The sequence below is a fragment of the Hippocampus guttulatus genome, chromosome 1 (assembly GCF_054856545.1).
Source record: "Hippocampus guttulatus isolate MCC_2025c chromosome 1, RoL_Hgut_1.0, whole genome shotgun sequence".
In the NCBI taxonomy this organism is placed as follows: domain Eukaryota; kingdom Metazoa; phylum Chordata; class Actinopteri; order Syngnathiformes; family Syngnathidae; genus Hippocampus; species Hippocampus guttulatus.
In genome coordinates, this window is record NC_141261.1 from 3441850 (window position 1) to 3463203 (window position 21354).

A 21354-nucleotide genomic window follows, 5' to 3' on the forward strand; every position below is an offset into this window, starting at 1 on the left:
GGTCTCCTCCCGGTGGGACATGCCCGGAACACCTCACCAGGGAGGCGCTCAGGGGGCAACCGAATCAGATGCCCAATGGGGGGGACTTCCCGCTTTTCACTAGTAAATTCCTAGGGGAAGGGTAGCCCGGTGGCCCAGTGGTTAGCGCGTCGACCTCACAGTGCAGAGGTCGTGGGTTCGATCCCAGCTCCGTCCTTCCTGTGTGGAGTTTGCATGTTCTCCCCTGTGTGGGTTTTCTCCGGGTCCTCCGGTTTCCTCCCACATTCCAAAAACATGCGTGGCAGGCTGATTGCACACTCCAAATTGTCCTTAGGTGTGAGTGTGAGCGTGAATGGTTGTTTGTTTCTGTGTGACCTGCGATTGACTGCCAACCAGTGCAGGGTGTCCCCCACCTACTGCCCGAAGACGGCTGGGATAGGCTTCAGCACCCCCGTTACCCTTGTGAGGATAAAGCGGATCAGAAAATGAAAGAATGAATTCATAGGGGAAGACCGGTAACTCCCTCATTATTACCTGGAATGCCTGACACACACACACACACACTCTCTCTCTCTGTCTCTCATATACACGTACACAGACACACGGAAATCAAGCCTCTGTGCTGTTTGCTTACAAACAATAGCGTTGCTAGGTCTGACTCAGATAGGAAACACCTGAATCATATCAATTCAACTGAACTGAATTGTAAAAGTATTTGCGGAGCACTTAAAAGCAACCACCACTGTATACAAAGTACGAAAATAATTCAGACAACAACAAACAATAAATTAATAACACACAAATGCACAAAAACCGTAAAACTACAAATCAAGTCTCATCAAGTCAAAAGCCAAAGAATGACGATGAGTTTTAAAGATGGCCAGCGAGATGGCTTGCCTAACGTGCAGCGGGAGCTCATGCCAAAGAGAGGGAGGGACCAGCAACGCAAACGGCTCGATCAACCTCCGAGGCCTCCGCTTAGTTCTCTGTACCTCTAATTGTGTCTGGTCCGCAGACCCGAGGCACTGGGCAGGTACAGAGGAGCTCAGAGAGATGAGGTGGGGTGAGGCCATTTACAGATTTGAAAACTAAAAAAATTGAATCTTAAAAAGCACTTTAAAATGTAAAGGGAACTGGTTATGTTTTTATTTCATTTTGTGAATGAAAAGGTCTTACCAGTTTTACGTTTAGTTTTTTCAGTAGTCTTCGTCAACTAAGTAGTCTTCGTCTACATGGTTGCACCTTGCCTCACAGGTTTTGTTATTCAGACCCCAGTTTCAGCTCTCCGATGTGGAGTTTGCATCTTCTTCCCATGCATGTTTTTTTTAAAAGAAAATGTTAAATTAATTGATGACTGTAAATAAGCAACATTTATGAATGTATAGTTAAATGTGAGGGGGGGGGGGGGGGGTTCGATAGATGCCCTGCGTTGACTGCGTTGGCAACATGCACTGCCCAAAATTTGCTGGAATAGGCTCTGACTTGCCCACAATCCAAATGATGACAAGGGCTAAAGAAACTTTTATTCAGAAACAAACAGTGGAAATGACTTTTAGACATTCCTCAACATGTTCAAGCCACATACAGGGCAGCAATGATACACATCGTCGCCATGAACAATTGAAAATAGATGTCAAAACAAACGACAGTACTATTGTGGTCAATCTTTGGGAATTTTTTTTTTTTTTTTTTTTTAACGCTCTCTCACACATTTATAAATATGGACAACTTCTTCGATGACCCTAACATTGGTGAGAGAAAACCCCCGCAACCCATTCAGGGCTTGAGGCGAGACCCAGAAACTCAGAACCTCTGTTCGACCATTATGCCCACAATGTGCTCCTGTATCTGAATAAAACCAAAATGCAACAATACTTAGATTCATTCATTCAGATGAATTATCTCCCGCAAGCTAGACGCGCTTCATAGGTTGAGAAGACAACATCACCAGCAGTAGACGAGGTGTATTTTGGGTACATTCAGGAGTCCACAAATCTCTGTCAAAAGGTAGTATGAAAAAGGGTAAAATGCCTAACTGGGGCCCCAATGAGCTCAAGCATCTTGGATGAGAGAGATACCTACAAAATCAGTGAGAGGATGAAAAATGATGACTAAGTTTCTGTTTAGTCACATACTTTGGATTGTGGAACTCACCTGTGGTCATTGCACCATGCAAATACATGTCAACGTCACGGGGGATGGCAGTGTATAAATGAAGGCACCGCAGCGTCACTCAATCATTCAGTTTGGGCAGGTCAGCGGATCGAGTTTTTTAAGATTCCACTATATTGCAACATTAACATGACTGCCAGCACAACTCTGGTGAGTAGGCACTTTTTTTTTTGTTTTGTTTTTTTTTTTGCTCCAATCGTAATTGCCTCATCCAGATTGCTATCACCATCAATAGAACTCATGCCTTGGCACTGAGAAACAATGCTAATAATAGGTAGTGTTGTAGTTATCCTTACGTTCATAAGACACTGAGTGATTTTGGCATTGGCTATGCCTCAAATATACTACTCAGTAGAAGTTAGCAGAATTGGGATTTCGAGTTAAATTTTGGGATGAGCCTAAAATGCTCTGTCGTCTTATCCAGGTGAACTTACTCTCACAGCGGCTGAACTTTAGAATTGTCATTGTCCAACTGTTCAATGTTTCAATACTTTTTCCACAACTTGCCGATCAAGGAACTCAATGGCAAAATTCACAACGGGTGATTGATCCATCAACGGACCAATAATTTCCTGGATCAATTAGAATTCGTATTGAAATAATCGTTCACCATTGCATGTCTTTTTAAAGAGGCAGAATGATATCAGAGGGAAATGGCCACTGATCTTTGAGGTGTTACAGAGTGTCATGAGCAGGTTGCAACGGAGAGACTGGAGGAGTCACAGAATGGCCTGGTCAAGAACGGCCATTGAACATTTTCAGGGGTCAAAGGCCTTTTGTGCATTATGTCTTTCACTTCCTGGTTAGAGAACAGAAAGTTATGCAATCGGTACTACAACCGATGGTCATGTGCATTAAAAGGTTTAGAGACAGTTAAATGCATCTCCTGTAAAGGTGTTTGTGCATTTTAAGTTCCTGTTGAACATTCATAACTTTGTGTGGGTAGTGTATTTTGGGTTCAACTGCATTTAAAATTGAAAGCATGCGAAATGAATTATGAGGAAATTATATCTTGCAAATTGTTCTTCGTGGCGCGCGCACAGGAGATGCGGAAGGATATCTTGCATACGCTGCTCTTTGCGGGGAGCTGTAGGCAAATATTGTTAGCAAGCAAACATTACCAGCTAGCCATCAGAGTGGTGTAGGTAATTGATTTGTTTTTAGGCAAAGCTGCCATTTGCAGAATCTTCAGTAACATGGCCACTGAAATTAGAAAATAACCTCGACTCTCAGTGGTCTTTGTAATTGAGATTCTAACTGGTCATTAAAAATTAATCCCGTATAAATGTTCACAGAATCGAGTGAGAATGAATCAGAGCGTATTGTCACGTAAATTAGTTTGACAGGAATATTTGAACGGCAACTGGTGTGGCGCATGTACATATGTGGTGTGTGCACAGCGTTGTGTGAAGCGCGCACGTCGAGAGCGACACACATAAGTGTTTGCGCATGTAAAGGAACGTTTAGTCGGCTAATGAGCATTAAATTGAACTGTCAATAAGGCTATAAGCAGTGGATCAACACTTTTGTTGTGAATTCGCTCTTGGCCTCCGACACCGCCATATCATGACGGGAGTTTGCAAATGTGGATGATGGACAAAGGAGACGAACGCACCCAGGTTACTTTAGCATTAGCTAGCTAGTTCAACAGAACACAAACGGATTTAAAACTTTACTAAAAGGGGAAAACGCTCTGCAAAGTAAGTATATACAATAGCATATATGTAATTAATGTTGTGAAAAAGTACTATTAGAAAACTATATATGTTTTAAATTTGACTGATAACTTGCATATAAAGCACACTATATTAAAAAAGAAAATCCTATTATACTGATTGTTCAACTGCTGATTAGCATGTAGCCTTTATCTTTTCATTCATGAAACGAAAATTTTTAAAAAACTGCCAGCTCCTCTTGCAGAGTTGAACGTGAGTTCATCACGACAATCATGACATCATTCTTGACAAATTTTCAGTCAGGCTCTATGACAAAGGATGTGATGTGACTCAGCCCCGCTTGCAAGAGAGCGGTCACATCAGTAGAGCTTGAGTACTGCAGGGATGGCCAAATCAGAGACTAAGAGCCAATTCTTTTACTGTGTTACTGCAAAGAGCCACGCACGCACACACACACACACACACACACACACACACACACACACACACACACACACACACACACACACACACACACACACACACTTTTTTGCCCATAGATCGACTTTTGGAGCGACCAACCTCCCACGATCAACCCGATCACGCACGTGCAAGCATATGAACACACACACACACACACACATGCGACCATGCACTCGCACACATATGCATGCACGCCACGACGAGCAACAGCCGGAGCGCCCGAACAAAAATGAAACCTCAAGACAAACACACAAATTCCGCCCCCCCCCTTTTCCTCCTCCCACCGGTACGTCGATTGCGATCGACGTATCGGGCACCCATAATGCATTACAGAGGTAATTCGCTGACTAGCTTAGCACTTGTCTGCGCATGAGCGGTGATTCAGTCTTCTGATTGGTTGCCCTCTATGTCAATCAAGTAACGGGATTGATGATAGGCTGACGTAGTACGTTCTGTGTATTAATTAAGCACCGTTATTTGAATGGCAGCGCCATCGCCCGAGGCGTATTCGACAATTGTGTGAAAGCCAGGAGTCGCATTGAACCAGCCAAAGAGTGGCGTGCGGCTCGCGAGCCGCGGGTTGGCCACGCCTGTAGCATACATTTGAATGCTAACACAGATAGTTGCGATGCTAACACATACTAATGATGCATCCATTGTGCTTTCTATTTTCTTTATTAGGTTTTCCAGTTGTCACTGGTCATACTCGGGACAGTGTGCAGCACACCTGTGTGTCCAAAGAAGTGCACTTCGGTAGAAAATACCACCGATTTTCATCACACGTACTTCCAGCATGTTTCGGATTTGAGCAGCTCTTCAGTTGCTCCCTGGGAACTGAGGTGGGTTGGAGTTCTTATCATTAACAGCAAACAAAATGTTCAACCCTAACCCTAGAATCAAAAGCCTAAATCCTCAAGACATTTATGCCATTCTGTTCAATTAGCTTTACAATATTAACATCATTTTATGGTCTACAATATTATATTGTACTGTATTAGATCATTGTGTTTTTTGTTATTGTAAAGTGTCCTTGGGTGTCTTGAAAGGCGCTTATAAATAAAATCTATTATTATTATTATTATCTCTCACACTCTTGCACATGTGTTGAAAGTAAAACCCTTCAACAAAGTTACTGGAAACTGCTCATGAACTTTTATTCAGTATCAATACAGGCCCAAAACCAGTTTCATCGATCATCTTCATGTTTGATGTCTTATCATAAAGGGCGCTCAAAAACAACTCAAAGTCCCATGCATTGAATCGGAAGTCAGCCATTTTGGTTCAAAGCGGTCATTTTGGGCATACTCCCACTAGACAATTTGACTGAATGAGCCCCAATTTTAAGCAGCTGTAAAATTTTGATGGTCATTTCAAGGATTCGCCTTGAAAAATGGGATGCAGGGGGCCTATTCATAGTTGCCCATAGCTTTTATTATTTGGTACTCGCATTTCAGGTGGTTTGATAATAAGTTCAAGGGTCTATAAACCACTGGGTTGTCAGTGTCCTCATAAAGTTGCATTTCATTGCAGGCGGAATGTTAGTGGAAATAGAGAGCCTCAACACATCGAGCATGCTGTCTGCAAGGATTGCACTGTGGAACATATGGTCGCCAAGCCCATTTTCATCGAGATTTTGGTGTACGAGAGAATACGCAGCAAGCCATCCGAAGTCTGGTGCGAGTGTCCTTACAAGCTAGCTGTGGGATGTACTTGTGTTACTACGCAAAAGGAATGACCTTAACATGGGGGATGATGCCTGTTCTCCTGTCTTCTAATAGGACACTTTCACATCACTTTCTCTATCAAGCGTCATGGTGCGACTCACTTTGGCATGGTATGCATTTCTCCGTTTTGAATGTAGAGGGTTTCAGAATACCCCACAGTTAAGCATCCTTATGCAGTAGGACGGTGGTGGTCTCCATTGAATCGTCAGCTGAAAATTATTCATGTGGATGAAGGCCAGACAGAGGACAACTTATCTCTTGCGACTGGGAAGCGAAAAGAGCTCTTAAAGTTATGGTCAGTGGTACTTCAGATCCAGAAGCAGTAATACAGAACATTTTCGGCATCACCAACTGGGATGATGATAATGATGGCGCAGCAGATGAAAGTGGACATCATTGCTGATGAAACCTGTTTAAGTCATTGTGGTATAGTGCATGCGGCACGCCGGATGACCGGTTAGCACGCTGGCATTACAGCGCAAAGGTCCAGGGTTTGATTACGGCTCCGGCCCTCCTGTGTGAAGTTTGCAAGTTCTCCCCGTGCCTGCGTGGCTTTTCTCCGGGTACTCCAGTTTCCTCCCATATTCGAAAAACATGTGTGCCGCGTCAATTGAACACTCAAAATTGTCCATAGGTGTGATTTTGAGCGCGAATGGGTGTTCCTCTATGTGTGTCTTGCGATTGGCTGGCAACCGGCTCACGGTGTACCCCGCTTGCTGCCCGAAGACAGCTGGGATTGACTCCAGCATGCCCGCGACCCTTGTGAGGAAAAGTGGATTCGAAAATGGATGATATATTGCACATCCTGCACTACTCGTAAGACTTCCGTCTTGAGAGAGAACAAGCGAATCCAGCAGCAGAATTTGGCCGAAAATCCAGCTCAAAGCAGGCATTCCTCGGTGAACACTGTCACCACATACTGAAAATGTGATTTTAAAAACAGCCTATCAAATGAATGACGATGAATAAAGCCAAAATACCTCCAAGGCCTGAAAAAGTGTCAGGGGGGCGAGAAAAATCATTTTGAGCTGAATGCATGAAACGGTTATTGTGAGACACATGTAAAAAATATACTTTTGAACATCTTTTTATTGTATTGATTAAACTGCACCTTGATGTGGAAGAAAATAAACTCATTTTGACTTTTATTCACGCATCTTGATGCTATGGTGTGTATCGGGAAACTGTTAGGAAACACTCCCATCCGACAAGTTCAAGATCAGCTGATAGGCATCAGATTTACTTCCAGGTTTTAACCAGTGAGCAGCACGTGCTCTCATATATGAATCAAATCACTATTCCAAATGAATAGTTTGATTGTACATACCATTCAAGATATCTGATATAATAGAAAGCAAGCCGATTGAGAAACATCCCAGTATTAAGTTCTAATCTGAAAAACTCTTTGAGAATGTAGTGTTACTATTCCGCAATAATGGAGTGAAAAAATAAAATAAAAATCTGTAGAATTCCAACACAAAGCACTGATGGCAAAATGGGCCTATATTAAACCCATTTATTCTGTGAATGAATGAGATGTGCACTTTTAAATGGACAGTCGAAGCTCGTTACAACGTATCTCGAAGGGACATAGCGAATCTGCACATTGTAACGCCAGTTGGTTGTAACCATTGCCAATAAAATGGCCACCAACTACGATGTATAATGCAGTCTGAACATTTAGAGGTGTAAAAACATGAACATGTAATGCAGTATTATGTCACTTACAAATAAGTGTATATGAAGAAAAAAATATTTTATTTGACATGAAAAAAACAACTGTAGCGTTCCTACTTTATCTCTGATTACATTCAGTCAGCAAATGAAAAGTGCCTTAAACTCTTATTCTAAGGAACCCTGACACCCCTCCCCTCACCACACAGACTCGAACACCCCATTGCGCAATACGATTTTACGCTGCTATACTTTTGACGTGCAATACTGTTTTCACTGTGCAATACTGTCTTACTGTGTCCTTACTGTGCAATACTACTCGATGTGCAATACTGTTTTGTTGCTGGAACCTATGTTTTTCCTTTGTTCTGACTGTCTCGATAATAAGCCGCTCTCGCACAACTCTAATTGCCCCACGGGGATAAATAAAGTTTGTTAAAAAATCTGAATCTTCTCCAGTTCAGGATGTATCGCGGCCCAAACCCGTTGACGATCATCTTTCAATCTGCTGGCCTCAGACTCTGCCATGATTTTGTTGCCGTTACAGACGATCGTCGAAATCGTTGACTTTGGCAACTCGGCTGAGTTTCGTTTGGGAGGCTCCCTTTCAAAAGTAAGAGAAGGCCTTTGTGGGGAAAAATCTGGTCATAATAATGAAGTTTATGTTTTACAGGTGTTCGTTGTAAGCAAAATCGGCAAAAGAAAAATGAATTGCGTGAAATCGAGACTTTGAAATCAGAACGTTATAGCGATGAAAACATAAAAGGGGTACGTTGAAATGAGGTTCGACTACGTGGTCTGACACAAGAACACAAATACAAACAATTCACGTTGGCATACTCAAGTCGACAAACCCAAACCCAGGACCGCCGAAATAAGGCTACTCTGTGTTCGTATTAGAAAGAGGTCATTTTAAAACTTAAGATTTTGCAATGTCATCAAAATAAACTCCGTGTACAGTTCGAAGCTGTAGTTGTGTGTCTGTCCAAAACACAATGGTGTTAGCCACAAATGGTCAAACCTGGCATATACCGACGACGCCCATGACACACCTGTTGCACAACAACCGTGGATTGGCCACATTGACCGCACCGACTCCCGTTGGGAGGTGAGCATTTGCAGTACCCTACAGGTACTGACCAGTCTGACAGGAAAGGTTCAAACATGAACTAGATTTGGTTAAAAAAAAAAAAATGTTTCTAATACGGTCCTTTTGTTTTCTATCTGACCTTTCTTCAGCTGTGAGTTGCACAGCTGGAACCCAAGTCCATGTAGTTTCGCCTTTTCATGGACATTCTAATGATCATACATCCACCTTCATATCAGAAATCCCCTTTGGAGATCAGTTACATGTATTAAAAGGGGATTATGAAGTTTCTTCAAGAACCCCGACGTTTGTGATCCAAGCGTTAGGGTGTAAAAGGTTTGAAAAAAACTGCAAAGAATCTTTTCATTTTGCTCCTGCCAACGCCATCTTTGTAAGCGTTGAGGTTGCTCATGAGATGTTTCAACACAGCGTCTCGAAACAAATCTGAATTGGACTTGAAAGTTTCCAAGAGCTTCTTCTTAGAACGATACTGATGGGAGAGGTCCTTGATCACGGCCTGGATGAATTTACTATAGGTGACCATGTCCATGGTGGCGAGCGATTCCAGATTGACTTCATTCAAAACTTCACCATAAACCTTACTGATGATCAGCTGCACTTCACATTGCCCCATCGACTTCTTCACTTTCTTTGGGAAGTGTTTCACCAGCGACAGGATCAGCATGCTTATGAGACTCCGAGCCAGCTTCTCCAGCGTCGCTGGTGTGATGGTAAGTGATGCCGCGTGCGACTGCATGTCCCTTTGCTGCGGTGCAGACGCTGACGCTTCGAGCTGCAAACTGGAGTTCCTTTCGTCTGAACTCTCAAGTGAAGACATGAGCATGTCAATATCGTTTAAGGCACCGCACACTGCATTGGTCCTAGCCTTCCTCTTTCTGGACTCCATCTCCATCCAAAGGAGCATCTGCTGCAAAAACTTCCCTACGGAATCTTCCACAATGTTAAACAGAACATCCGGGTGCCATTTTTTGCGCTTTCTCCGCCCGTGTGTTTGTGTGCCTGCAAACTCGGAGGCGCCGGTCGTCTGGTTTACCTGAACGTGGTTGTAGATTTTATCCCTAAGCTTTTTGGAGAACAGTGTAATCTCATCATTGAGGGTCTCGTGGCTTTTGGTGACTTTTGTTCCTGCCATTGCAAAATTGTTGAACAAGCCCTCGACATCGTCCCGGATTCCCTCAAAACTGAGAGGAGTAGTGATGGAGCCCGGCAGGGACACCTCAGGATGAACTGTGCCGACGTCGTCGGGGAGGCAGGGGAAAGTCACCAGGTACTCGGAGTCTTTCCACAGCCCCTGACTGACCACGTCATCCATCATTTTGTCAAACCTCATTTTTGAGAACTCGATAAAGCTGTTCTTGCGTGGGCTCATTTGTATATGCGTCGAAAAAAAGTTGGTCAACGTCTTCTCAATCAACCTCAGATCAAAATGAGGGCTTACCGACCTGCTGCTGTTACTGTCCGTATCTGCGGCGTAGTGAAGATCACCAACAATCGTGGTGACAATGTCAGACGCCGTTCCTTGAACATCTGGAGGAGGAGCTTCAAGTGGCACGTCTGCAGGTTCTGTACTATTGCAATCTGACCATTTGCGGAGGATTTTAGTTACCGCTTCCGTTGTCTCATCAACACTGATATTTGATTTGGGGCTACAGGATGACTTAGGACTGTGATGTTCCTCAATCTTTGTCACCTGGATGCGACCGTGGTGCTTGTGACCTGACGGTTGACGCCAGCATGCTCCGAAACACCGAGTTCTTGACTCCACGTGACCCAGGTAAGTCCACAATGCGTTGCAAGCAAGACGCACCATCTGGTAAAGCACATTGAGACTGGTAAAAGTTCCAGGGATGTACATGAGGGGCACGAGCTGTTGAGCGTCCTTGTGCGTAGCTGATGCCAAAGTACGATTTACCCTTTCGGAAACCTCGTCTGTTAAGAGCGAGTCCAGCTTGCTGGCGGAGTCGCACTGTTGTAACGGGATACTAAGAGCTGAAGCAAAAGCGCTGTTCGTTGCCCCCTCCGGGACCGGAGTCAAACGATCGACCTTTGGGTCACCGACCCGCTGTCGGAACACCGGTATGATGATTTTCAAGGCATCGGTCGAGAGCTTTTGGGTCATCTCTGTGCACATGTCCGCCAGCGTGGCTCCCGTTTTGGAGTCAAAATGCCCTTCGGACAGCAGGCACCACTGGGCTGGAGAAATGTTTTCAAAATATTTCGACACAATCGGCAGGAGCGTCTCCCTTTCCACTGAAATATCTGAATGCATTGTCCTTGTCCAGCGCGACCCATTTAAATCCAAATTGTAAATTTGGAACGTGAGTTGATCACGACTGAGCGGGGCGTGACATCATTCTTAGCAAATCTTCAGTCAGGCTCTATGACAAAGATGTGATGTGACTCAACCCCGCTTGCAAGAGAGCGATGACATCAGTAGAGCTTGAAAGGCAACCTTTCATCATGCACATAACTACCGTCTACTTTCTGTAGCAGTGAAACTACACCAATAAGTTGCGTAAGCTTATCGGGAAAGTCGGATCCAGTGGATGGGTTGCGCTGACATTTGTGCCACCCTCATTGGCAAAAAGAGGAATTTTGCTCTCCAAGTGACTCAAGCTTTTACTGATGTCATCTTATGCTCCTCATATTCCTTGTTTCCATTTCCCTTGAGCGATACAATCGTCACGTTCCAAAACTGAATAGCTTGTGCACTTGTGCAAGTTCCTTGAAATCTGTCTTGCTGGATAACCAAGCTATTTTATGTGAAGTAAGAGTTACTCGAACCGCCGTGGAGAAAATGTGAAAATTGGTGAATTTCGCTCTTGAATCCATTCGAGCGGGTGTACGCTTTTAATTGGCACGCAGAAAACTGACGATTGTTTTCTAATAATCCTGACGAAAGCCCCGCATGTAAAAATTTGCAAAATTTTATTTTCTCCCAAATCTAAACAAATGCTCACTCCACGTGTGCACGCAGTTTTAACAGATTATAGAGCAATCTAAAGTGTTGACAATAGCTCGCTCTCTCTACCGATGCTGTTTCTGCTTTCACAAACTCGCCAATTTTTCTGTCTCCTGAAAAGTGGTTCCGCTCAACGGCAGCGATTGTGTTCTTGCATTTACTGCCAAAGCATCCCATTTAAAGCATTGGGCAACGGGGTGTGAAGCATTCTACATGTCCGGGGGGAGACTGGCCGTTTTTGTCGATCACAAACGGATGCACCTAGTACATGCCACTTCATTCACTAATACAGTATCTTGAGTTTTAAGAATTTGTTAGTCCACAGAACACTTCTCCTCATCAGATGAGTATGGGTGGTCAAAATACTGACTAAACGCCAAAATGGTTCAAAGTTGACAGTATTTAATATTCGTGCAAAAAAACATTTGCATCAGCACAAAACTGCAGTGTCATGCAACAATTATGAGACCATTTGCAGTCCCATTGGTGGAGTGGTTGGCCTGAGTAAAGCTTTGCCGACGGCTAGAAAGAACCTTTTCATTGAGCTCATCTCGGAAACACGGCTGAGCATTTTGAGATTTTTTGTCAAGTGACTGGACACGACATCGTCAAATGATGGCTCATCTGAGATGAGAGCTTCCAACAGCTTCTCATGTGAATGATACTGTTGGAAGAGGTCCTCAATCATGATCTTGATGAATTTATTGTAGGCAACCATGTCCATAGTAGCCAGGGGCTCCAGGCTGACCTCCTTCATAACCTTACGGTAGATCCATCCGATGATCAGCTGTAAGTCGTATTGCTCAATCGACTTCCTGACTTTCTTTGGGAAGCGTTGGACGAGCGTCATGATCAGCGAGCTCACAATGCTCCTAGCCAATTTCTCCTGCAGAGGGGATGCGCCGTCGACGCTCGGTGTAGGTGCTGGGGAATCCGTCATGGCCGCGGTGGATTCTGGATGGTGAAGGTTGTAGACAAGACGGCAGACTGTAACTTGATTGTCGATCGCTCAGTAAAAGCCCACTGGGCAGCGTCCGTCTCGCTCTATGACAAAAGAACATTTATGATGTCACTGCACTGTGTGTCAAAGATTTTGGTTACGTCAGTACTCCTTGATAGGCAAAAGATGCAGGAAATTCACCTTCCAGAGGGCCTCTTTGGATTTCTGCTTAAACTGTGTTTTTATGACTGCTAATGCGGTACTCATTAAACCCACAAACAACAATTTAGAGTCTTGGATGCAAGTGTATATTTTAGGGAGCATTGAGGACACTCACATGAACAAAAAGGCATTTTTTTGGGGGGGGGGGGTAATAAAAACACTTCAATTAATTTTATTATTATTATTTTTTTTTTAATGAAAACGCGGCCCGGTAGTCCAGTGGTTAGCACGTCGACCTCACAGTGCAAAGGTATCGTGTTCGATTCCAGCTACGTCCTTCCTGTGTGGAGTTTGCATGTTCTCCCCATGCCTGCATGGGTTTTCTCCGGGTACTCCGGTTTCCTCCCACATTCCAAAAACATGCATGGCAGGCTGATTGAACACTCCAAACGGTTGGGATGAAATCTGAAACAATGGTCCTCTGTCGGAAAAGAGTGGCGCGCCCTCGATGATAAGATCTTGCCCCAAGTGGAGGAGTTAAGTATCTTGTGTCTGGTTTACGAGTGAGGGCAGGAGGGAGCGGGAGATCGGTGCAGCGTCTGTTATACCGATCCGTTGTAGAAAATTTGAGGATGTGCATCTAACAGAGAGTGACACCATTGTCGGGTAACCTTGACGAAACAGATATTTATATCGTCGGTACCGATGAGTGCAAAGGGGTAACATTAACTTGGTACACACTTCTGAAATCAATGCTTAAATGATCTCTTTAATGATTTGACATTAATCCATGTCAGGATACTGAAAATATATATGTTAATTATTTTCAAAAATTATTTAAAATGGGGGCGTCCTGTTAGTCCAGGGGTTAGCACATTGACTTCACAGTGCAGAGGTACCGGGTTCAATTCCAGCTGCGGCCTCCCTGTGTGGAGTTTGCATGTTCTCCCCGGGCCTGCGTGGGTTTTCTCCGGGTACTCCGGTTTCCTCCCACATTCCAAAAACATGCATGGCAGGCTGATTGAACACTCTAAATTTTCCCTAGGCGTGCGTGGTTGTTCGTCTCTGTGTGCCCTGCGATTGGCTGGCAACCGATTCAGGGTGTCCCCCGCCTACTGCCCGAAGTCAGATGGGATAGGCTCCAGCACCCCCCGCGACCCTTGTGAGGATCAAGCGGTTCGGAAGATGAATGAATGAATGAATTTAAAATGGTGCCTGCAGGCAACTTGTTGGTGACACCTGTAAAAATCCCAGGACATTTTTGTAAAAAATATAGAACAAAACTCGTTTGAAAAATGTATGACTGTCATCATCCGTAAAAATAATCCAGAAAATAACATAACTAATCCAATTCCAACAATGTAGCGAAGAGCACGCTTGAATGATTAAGCTTCATTAATGATCAGAAAGAGCATTTCAGAGTAATGCCTTTTAAAATCTACATGCGACAGTTTTCAAATGCTACCTTAGTTTGGATTGAAATGGAATCCTAATTAGTCTAGTGGCCGCCAAAATTGGAATGGTTGAATAACAACGCAGTCATTAGTTATGAAATCAGAAGAAATGACATGCGTAGATTTCAAAGAGCTTTTATTCTGAAATGCTACATTCGGTCCTCTCTGGCATCCCAGGACAGTGTGGCACCTGGCAGTTGTGGAACGGTTCATGACGCTTTTCTTTTTAATGTCACTCTCGCAAGCATACAGTCCATGTGATGCAGATACAAGTGAGACATTTCACACCATCCCGAAATTTCAATTGGATACCAAATATTTATTTCGCAGTGCTTCTGCAAATAGGTGCCACAAAGCTGCCATTGACACCCTTTTCTTACACGTCAATGAGCAGCATTTCAACACTACATGGAATGGAATAAAATGACAGACTTCTGGGCACTTATGCACACCGTAAAGTCCGCTTGAAAGAAAAAAAAAAAAGACAAAATTACAAAATGAACCTATTAAGCATGTGACACAGTGCTGCTCATATAAATATATACTTGGGCAAGAATAATCTATTAGCAGACCTAGATATCCCCAAGAACTTTTTGTTCAACACCTGAGCTTTTGTCATCATATATTAATATTAGTCTTCTTATTTATTGAGCTACTGTCAATGGACCCCCCCGCTAATGAGCAAGGTAGATCTGCTGCATGCGAGTGATATTGAATATTTACACTGTACACACTCACAAGCTGCTCTTTCAGTCTCGTCCGGGGATACTTCTCATATACACATATTGCAAATGGGCTAAGCACACTAATCAATTGTGACCATAGTGCAACACATTCAAGAGGACTGCCGCTTCGCCTGAACGTGGGTCCGCAACAACAAAACCGGGCAGGTCGGGTCGATATTTAAAACGAGCTTTTGTATTGGATCGCCTACGTTGACAGCGCAACCACATTTAGAACTCCTCATGAACGTTCCTGGCATAGTCCATCAGCTTGCTGCCCGTGAAGTACTCGCTGTACTTGAGAATCTCGTCCAGCTCCAGATTGTGGTTCTGGTTCTCGTCGGCCACCGCGATCATCTGTTTGGCTTCGTTCAGAGCGTTGTGCTCGTTCATAGGGTCCATGTACTCCTGCCACACAGAGAGACGCCACAAATTAAGATCTTGTATGCTAGTCCACAGCTGCCAACCTTGGGAGCAAAAAAAACATTGACATTTTTTCCTCAATTATTTTATCTCAGGATACATGTTAGTTTTCAGTCTTCAAGGGCCATGCTAAACTGACCTCACTCAAACGTGACATGCAATCCTGGTTATTTATAGCCTTTGAGTTTTAAGGTACTAAATTGTGTTATGTTACAGAAATGTGCATGATCGGCATGGGAGGAATATTCGTCAAATAGCAACAGAAGAAGCAGCGAGGGTGGACACCTCCAGTTCTTCCATGGTGACAATGCCGTTGCGGTCGGAGTCCATGACGTCCTCAAACTCTTTCCTCCTCTCGCGGACCCAATCGTCATCCATTTCCTGGCCCTGCTGGTTCACCACAGTCCCCACAGGGAGTGAGATGAACTCCGACACGGTCAGCTTCTGGTCGCCGTCCTGGTCTGCGGCACAAGCGCGAGACATCCCATTTGCATTTCAATTCCAAACGGCAACGACTTTGGGGTGACGGATACATTCATATTGAAACTCATTTGGCATGTTTATGCCACCAAAAGATGACCACCACTGTCCAGTGTAATTAACAACATCACCACCCCCCACCAATTAATATCGAAGACATATCACACTGTGCCGAAGGGCAGTTAAATGACCCTACAACGACATGAGGACTGCAGAGCAAAGCAGGAGTAGGACCGCACCTAAGTCACGCATGATCTCCTTGACCATGTATTTGAGCATGCCTCTGCTGTGCTCCGGGTGCAGGAAGGACAGGAACTCCTGCTCATTGAGTAGCTGGTCGGCCGGAGGGTTGTCAGCTTGAAACCAGCGGTCCTTCAGACTCTCCAGAACCTCCTGAGCTGCACGGAGCACCACAAAAAAAAAAAAAAAAAAACAAACGTGCATCCATGTTCTTAAACACTCACCAAGACAAAACCACTCCATAAAATGTATGCAAGACGAGTGCATACATGTGGTTTGGCATCCACAGATTTGCATATCCAATGACTTTTCCACCCCCAATTGCCTTCATTATTTTTTGTTCATATTAAATAAAAAATATATTTAAATTGTCCCTCTGCCGCATTTCTCCCCATTTACATGGAATACATTATATTTAATGTTTTCTGAAGAATTTGGGATGGCTTGGAAAAAAAAAAATCCCCACATTCACAACATTGCCTTTGTTCTTGAAATCACCATAAGGATTATTCAATTTTTTTCTCACAGTACGCCCCCACCCACATCATAGTACGTCCCCCCCCCTTTCAGTGTGCCATCATTCACACCACCTGAAATAGTGAAGAACAAAAATGGAGGAAATATCGCATGTGATTTTCTACTTACTTTCCTCGTCCAATTTAAGGTCTTCGTTATTCTTGATTTTTTCTGCAATTTCCTTTTCATTGAAACCTTTGCTGGCAAGAAACCGGATTCTGTATTCATCCCATGTCACGTGACCTGCAATATTAAAAAAAAAAAAGGGGGGGGGGACATTTGTTGGAGGACAAAGATTAGTTATGTCTTCAAATGACAAGCTGGGCCAATTGTATCCAGTGCTTGTTTTTCCACCCTAAGGTCAAAATTAAATCCTGTCTCGTTTCTAAATGCACGCACTCTTACCGTCGCCGTCCGGATCGACAGCATGGAAGCTGTTCTTGTTCTCCTTCATGGCCTCCTGAAAATGTTCCTCCGTCTTCTCCATAATCCAGCGCTGCATCTCCTTGGCGCTCACACTGTGGTCTCTGTTGAAATCCACTCTGGGAGAGAGGCGTTAGGAAAATTAGCACTCGCACATTTTTCATGTCATTGTTTTTTTTTTTCTCTCTCAATCTCGATGCTCATAAAAAAATGTAGCATTTGTCTTTGTTGTTAATGATGTGTCTGCACCATCTTTACAGCAGTGGGAGTGCACAGATTGGCAAGGGGGGGGGATTGGTTTTCAGTCTCAACTAGCTACTCGCCACCCAGACTGCTGATAAGGTGCACATTTTTAACTCTCTTTAATTGTTGAGACTTTTGGCCCAGTGGTTAGCGCGTCGACCTCACAGTGCAGAGGTACCGGGTTCAATTGCAGCTCCGGCCTTCCTGTGTTCTCCCCGTACCTGCGTGGGTTTTCTCCGGATACTCCGGTATCCTCCCACATTCCAAAAACATGCATGGCAGGCTGATTAAACACTCAAAATTGTCCCTAGGTGTGAGGGTGAGCGCGGATGGTTGTACGTCTCTGTGTGCCCAGCGATTGGCTGGCAACCAGTTCAGGGTGTCCCCCGCCTACTGCTCGATGACGGCTGGGATAGGCCCCAGCGCCCCCCGCGACCCTTGTGAGGATAAAGCGGATCAGAAAATGGATTGATGGATGGACCTACAACAGTGAGCGGATGTCCTTACCACCGGATTCCAAATATTTTTAGACTAAATATACATCATACTTGGCAAAGATGTCAATGAGCTTCTTCCTGTTCCGCCTCGGCTCAGAGTCCTCGTCAAACTCCTCCATGTCTTTGCCCAGGAAGACCTCTTGGTGGAAGTCCTTGTTGAGGTGGCCATCCAACTCCATCTTCATGCCATTCAAGTGGTCCGGCGGAAGAATCTCATTGTCGTCCTTGTTGGCTGCGCTCTTGTCTTTCGAGGCAGACATGTTGGCCGGCCGAGCCCCGACGTGTGTGCCCATCAATAAGATCCACAAGAACAGCGACACGGCCAGGAGGCTTTGCCAGTCAAGTCTTCTCTGAACTGCCATATTTTTCTGTGGAGAGGTAGCATCATATCAGAATACAAGTGAGATTCCAGTAGCTCTAAAAATGAGAAATACACATCTATAGACAACTTTGTAGCTCTTCAATATTTAAAGGCATTAGATCAGCGGGTGTTTATAACTGAGAACATTTTTGGCAGCCCTTGAGGATTTGTATTGGAGTACATTTAGTCTCAAACTACAATTACAACCACTGGCTAAGAGAGCGCAATAATCTGTGGGTCACAACCCAGTGAAACGGCTGGGATTGAAGGGGCGGCTCCAATGAAAATGATTGGGATTAAAATACACTTCAGAAGGCCAAGAGTTCTAAAATCCTTGTTTTGTCAGTCACATAAACTCCTGTATTCTCATTTTGTGAAATATTGCAATTTTTTATTTTTGTGTCATTTAGCAATAGTCATCAATATGGAAAAAAAGGCTTTAAACATTTCACTTTGTGTGTGGTGAATTACAATGATATACTGTACAACTTTCAGTTATTTAATTTTTTTTGTCGTCGATGGACTTTCCCTCAATATGGTAAAAAAAATAAAATTGATCCACCTGTATTCTAAATATAAGTTGATTTATTTTTGATTGACACTGTATCCCGGGTGCTTATATTCACATTTCTGTTCAAAGACGTTTAGCTTCAGTCTGGTCAAAAATAACTTTCCTGTTAGAGACGATTTTTAATTATCCACGACAAAGAAAGCCTTGTGCTTATGTCAGTAACGTATCTTAATGTCAGAAAAACTGCGGTGCATTGTCACCAAAATTCACATGCACATTTCTACTCATGCCTACTTCAACCTCGGCGTTTTCCAACATTGAGCTATAGTGAGCAACTGTGGAGAGGTTGACACTTAAGAAATATTGCAGAGATCATTTTGAGATTTTCTGAGAATTAGTTGGTGTAGGTTGGGATTGAGTCTTCTGACATCGAGTGACATTAAGGTCTTTCTATGGAGAGGAAAACAGTTAACGCCCCAACAATCCAAAATATTTGTGCGGTTGTTTTGATATGTTCAGAGCTTGATGTGGTTAGAGGTAGAGATTGACAGTTTTCTTGCGAGTGACGTAAACTATATAAACAGGAAAACAGTTAACGTCCCTAAAATGAAAAATACTTGGGCGGCTGTTTTGATATTTTCAGATATTGGTGTGGGTATAGGTGGGTGTGCACGTGTATTTTGGTTATGATTTTTCTCTATCGTGGATGTCAGTTGGGACAAAAATGCTTAACGCCTCGAACATCCAAAATACGATGGCGATTGTTTGTATATTTTAAGAGGTTGAAGTGGCCAGCGGTAGGGATGGGCTTGTGAATTTTGACAACGTTTTGTGGGAGTTTTCTGACATTAAGCGTTGAGGTGCATTCCCAAAATAAAATAGGAAGCAACTAAAGACGATGGACAACTTCAATACGACGTGTTTACATCACGACCAGCTGGCCAACGTAGCCCCGCTGGGTTAGCATCGCGCTGTAATGCTGTTGTTAAAATAGCCTATATGACCCCTCACCCGTAAAGAACCGTTATAAAGGCAACTGCCGATGACGTCGAAAGTAGGTGAGAGCCACTACCCAAACTGGTGCCAAACAGCTCAAGCTAAACCAAGGCTCCGTCTCTTCCGCAGCAGGGCTAGCGAAGTGGAATGTCGCTTCCTGTAGACGTGGCTTCCACGTTCCGGTGTCCAGTGTGGGACGGCTCTCCGCTCGATAACGAAAGTAGCTACAAAACGGTCTGGAAAGTTCTAATTCACTCGCCGGTTTGAGAAATACGTCACACTATCTGGCACGATAGCACTCCCCGTCAAGTTATGACGGTAACAAAGGAAGTGACGACAGAAAAGGCCGACTTTCAGAATAAAGCAGTGTTGTCAAACTTTAGTTGAGCCGAGCCCGATGTACGTACAGTATTTTTACAGTGGAAAAATATCATGGCACCGCCCCGAACAAAAATGTCTCAAAATCTACGAAGGCCATTCCAGAATTGGAGGCCCTATGAAAATTAAAATATAAAATAGTCAAAATGCCGCTTTGTTTGAAGACCAGCGAACATCATACAGTCTATAATTTCTAAAGTGGCTGTTTTTGTTAATTGATGAACTATAAACCCCACTAAAGGCATAAGGCCATACCTGATTCAGGCAAAGTTTCTCAGAGATGCTGCAGAGGAATTGGTCTTCACTCCCTTTGTCACCATGATAGCTTTATAATCAAATTGAGTATAGACTAGTTTCATGTGACGTATGCATACATTTTATACTCATTCACTCCCAAAGACGTTTTTAAACGTCTTTTCAGACTTGGTCCAGAATTGGCTGGCACTGAATGAGTCTGGCTGCGCACGCATTTCGGAGTGGTGATGGGAATTCCGGCTCTTTTTAGAGAGACGGTTCTTTTGGCTCGGCTCACTAAAAAGAGCCGGCTCTTTCGGCTCCCAAATGGCTCCTCTGTTTTTTTTGTAGCTTAAATTAATTTACTACCAAAAATAACGTACAATTATGTGTAAAATTAATTACGAATGTAAAAAATATATAGTATATCAAATATTTATTATTTATATGGCTTTATTTATATTCTTCTGAAAATACTCAACATGGAATACAACATGGAGTGCTACAAAAAATAAATTACAAAGTACAAAAACAAAGACCCATCTCAAAACAAGGTCAACAAAAAGTTCCAATCTCTGACTGTGTATATCTATAAGCTTTTAACTATTTACAGTAAAACAACATAAGTAAGCTTTGATTACCACACAACAAATTATAAATTAACATTTGATATTGGATATTTTAACCTTGCACAGTCTACACGCTGCCTTTGAACTATCAATTAAGTTGAAATCAGTCCAAATTTCACTGCGTTTCCTGTCCATTTTCTCACCTTTCCACTTTCCACCGTGTTGTTTTTTCTCTGTACTGTAGCGCTATCGAGCTCTCTCTCGTCTCCCTGTCTCTCCTGTTCGTGTGCTGCTCACAGTGTGCTGCTGTGTGTCTCTAACTCCTCCCCCTTCTCTTCACTGCAGCGTGTGTGTGTGTGGGGGGGGGGGTGTGCGTGTGTGTACGTGTAACCCTCCCTCCCTCTTCTACCACGGATCTTGACCAATCACGTGCGGCTTTAACCGAAAG

At 43.6% G+C, this 21354-nt stretch overlaps 1 protein-coding gene across 3 annotated transcripts; it reads right to left on the reverse strand.

The window, feature by feature from the left end:
* Positions 1-14432: 14432 nt before the first annotated feature.
* On the reverse strand, positions 14433-21190 carry sdf4 (stromal cell derived factor 4). Of its 3 annotated transcripts, none has more exons than XM_086103820.1 (7): positions 21110-21190; positions 17909-18225; positions 17100-17236; positions 16824-16937; positions 16178-16336; positions 15744-15919; positions 14433-15443 (listed from the first exon to the last, which is right to left on the reverse strand). In XM_086103820.1, exons 2-7 carry the CDS (start codon positions 18217-18219, stop codon positions 15267-15269), a joined length of 1074 nt encoding a protein of 357 aa, XP_085959946.1. In that variant the 5' UTR covers positions 18220-18225; positions 21110-21190; the 3' UTR covers positions 14433-15266. The 3 variants fall into 3 exon arrangements, with proteins under 3 accessions (XP_085959946.1, XP_085959863.1, XP_085959793.1); XM_086103737.1 differs by lacking the exon at positions 21110-21190 and adding an exon at positions 19802-20046; XM_086103667.1 differs by lacking the exon at positions 21110-21190 and adding an exon at positions 19741-20046.
* Between the last annotated feature and the right edge of the window lie 164 nt (positions 21191-21354).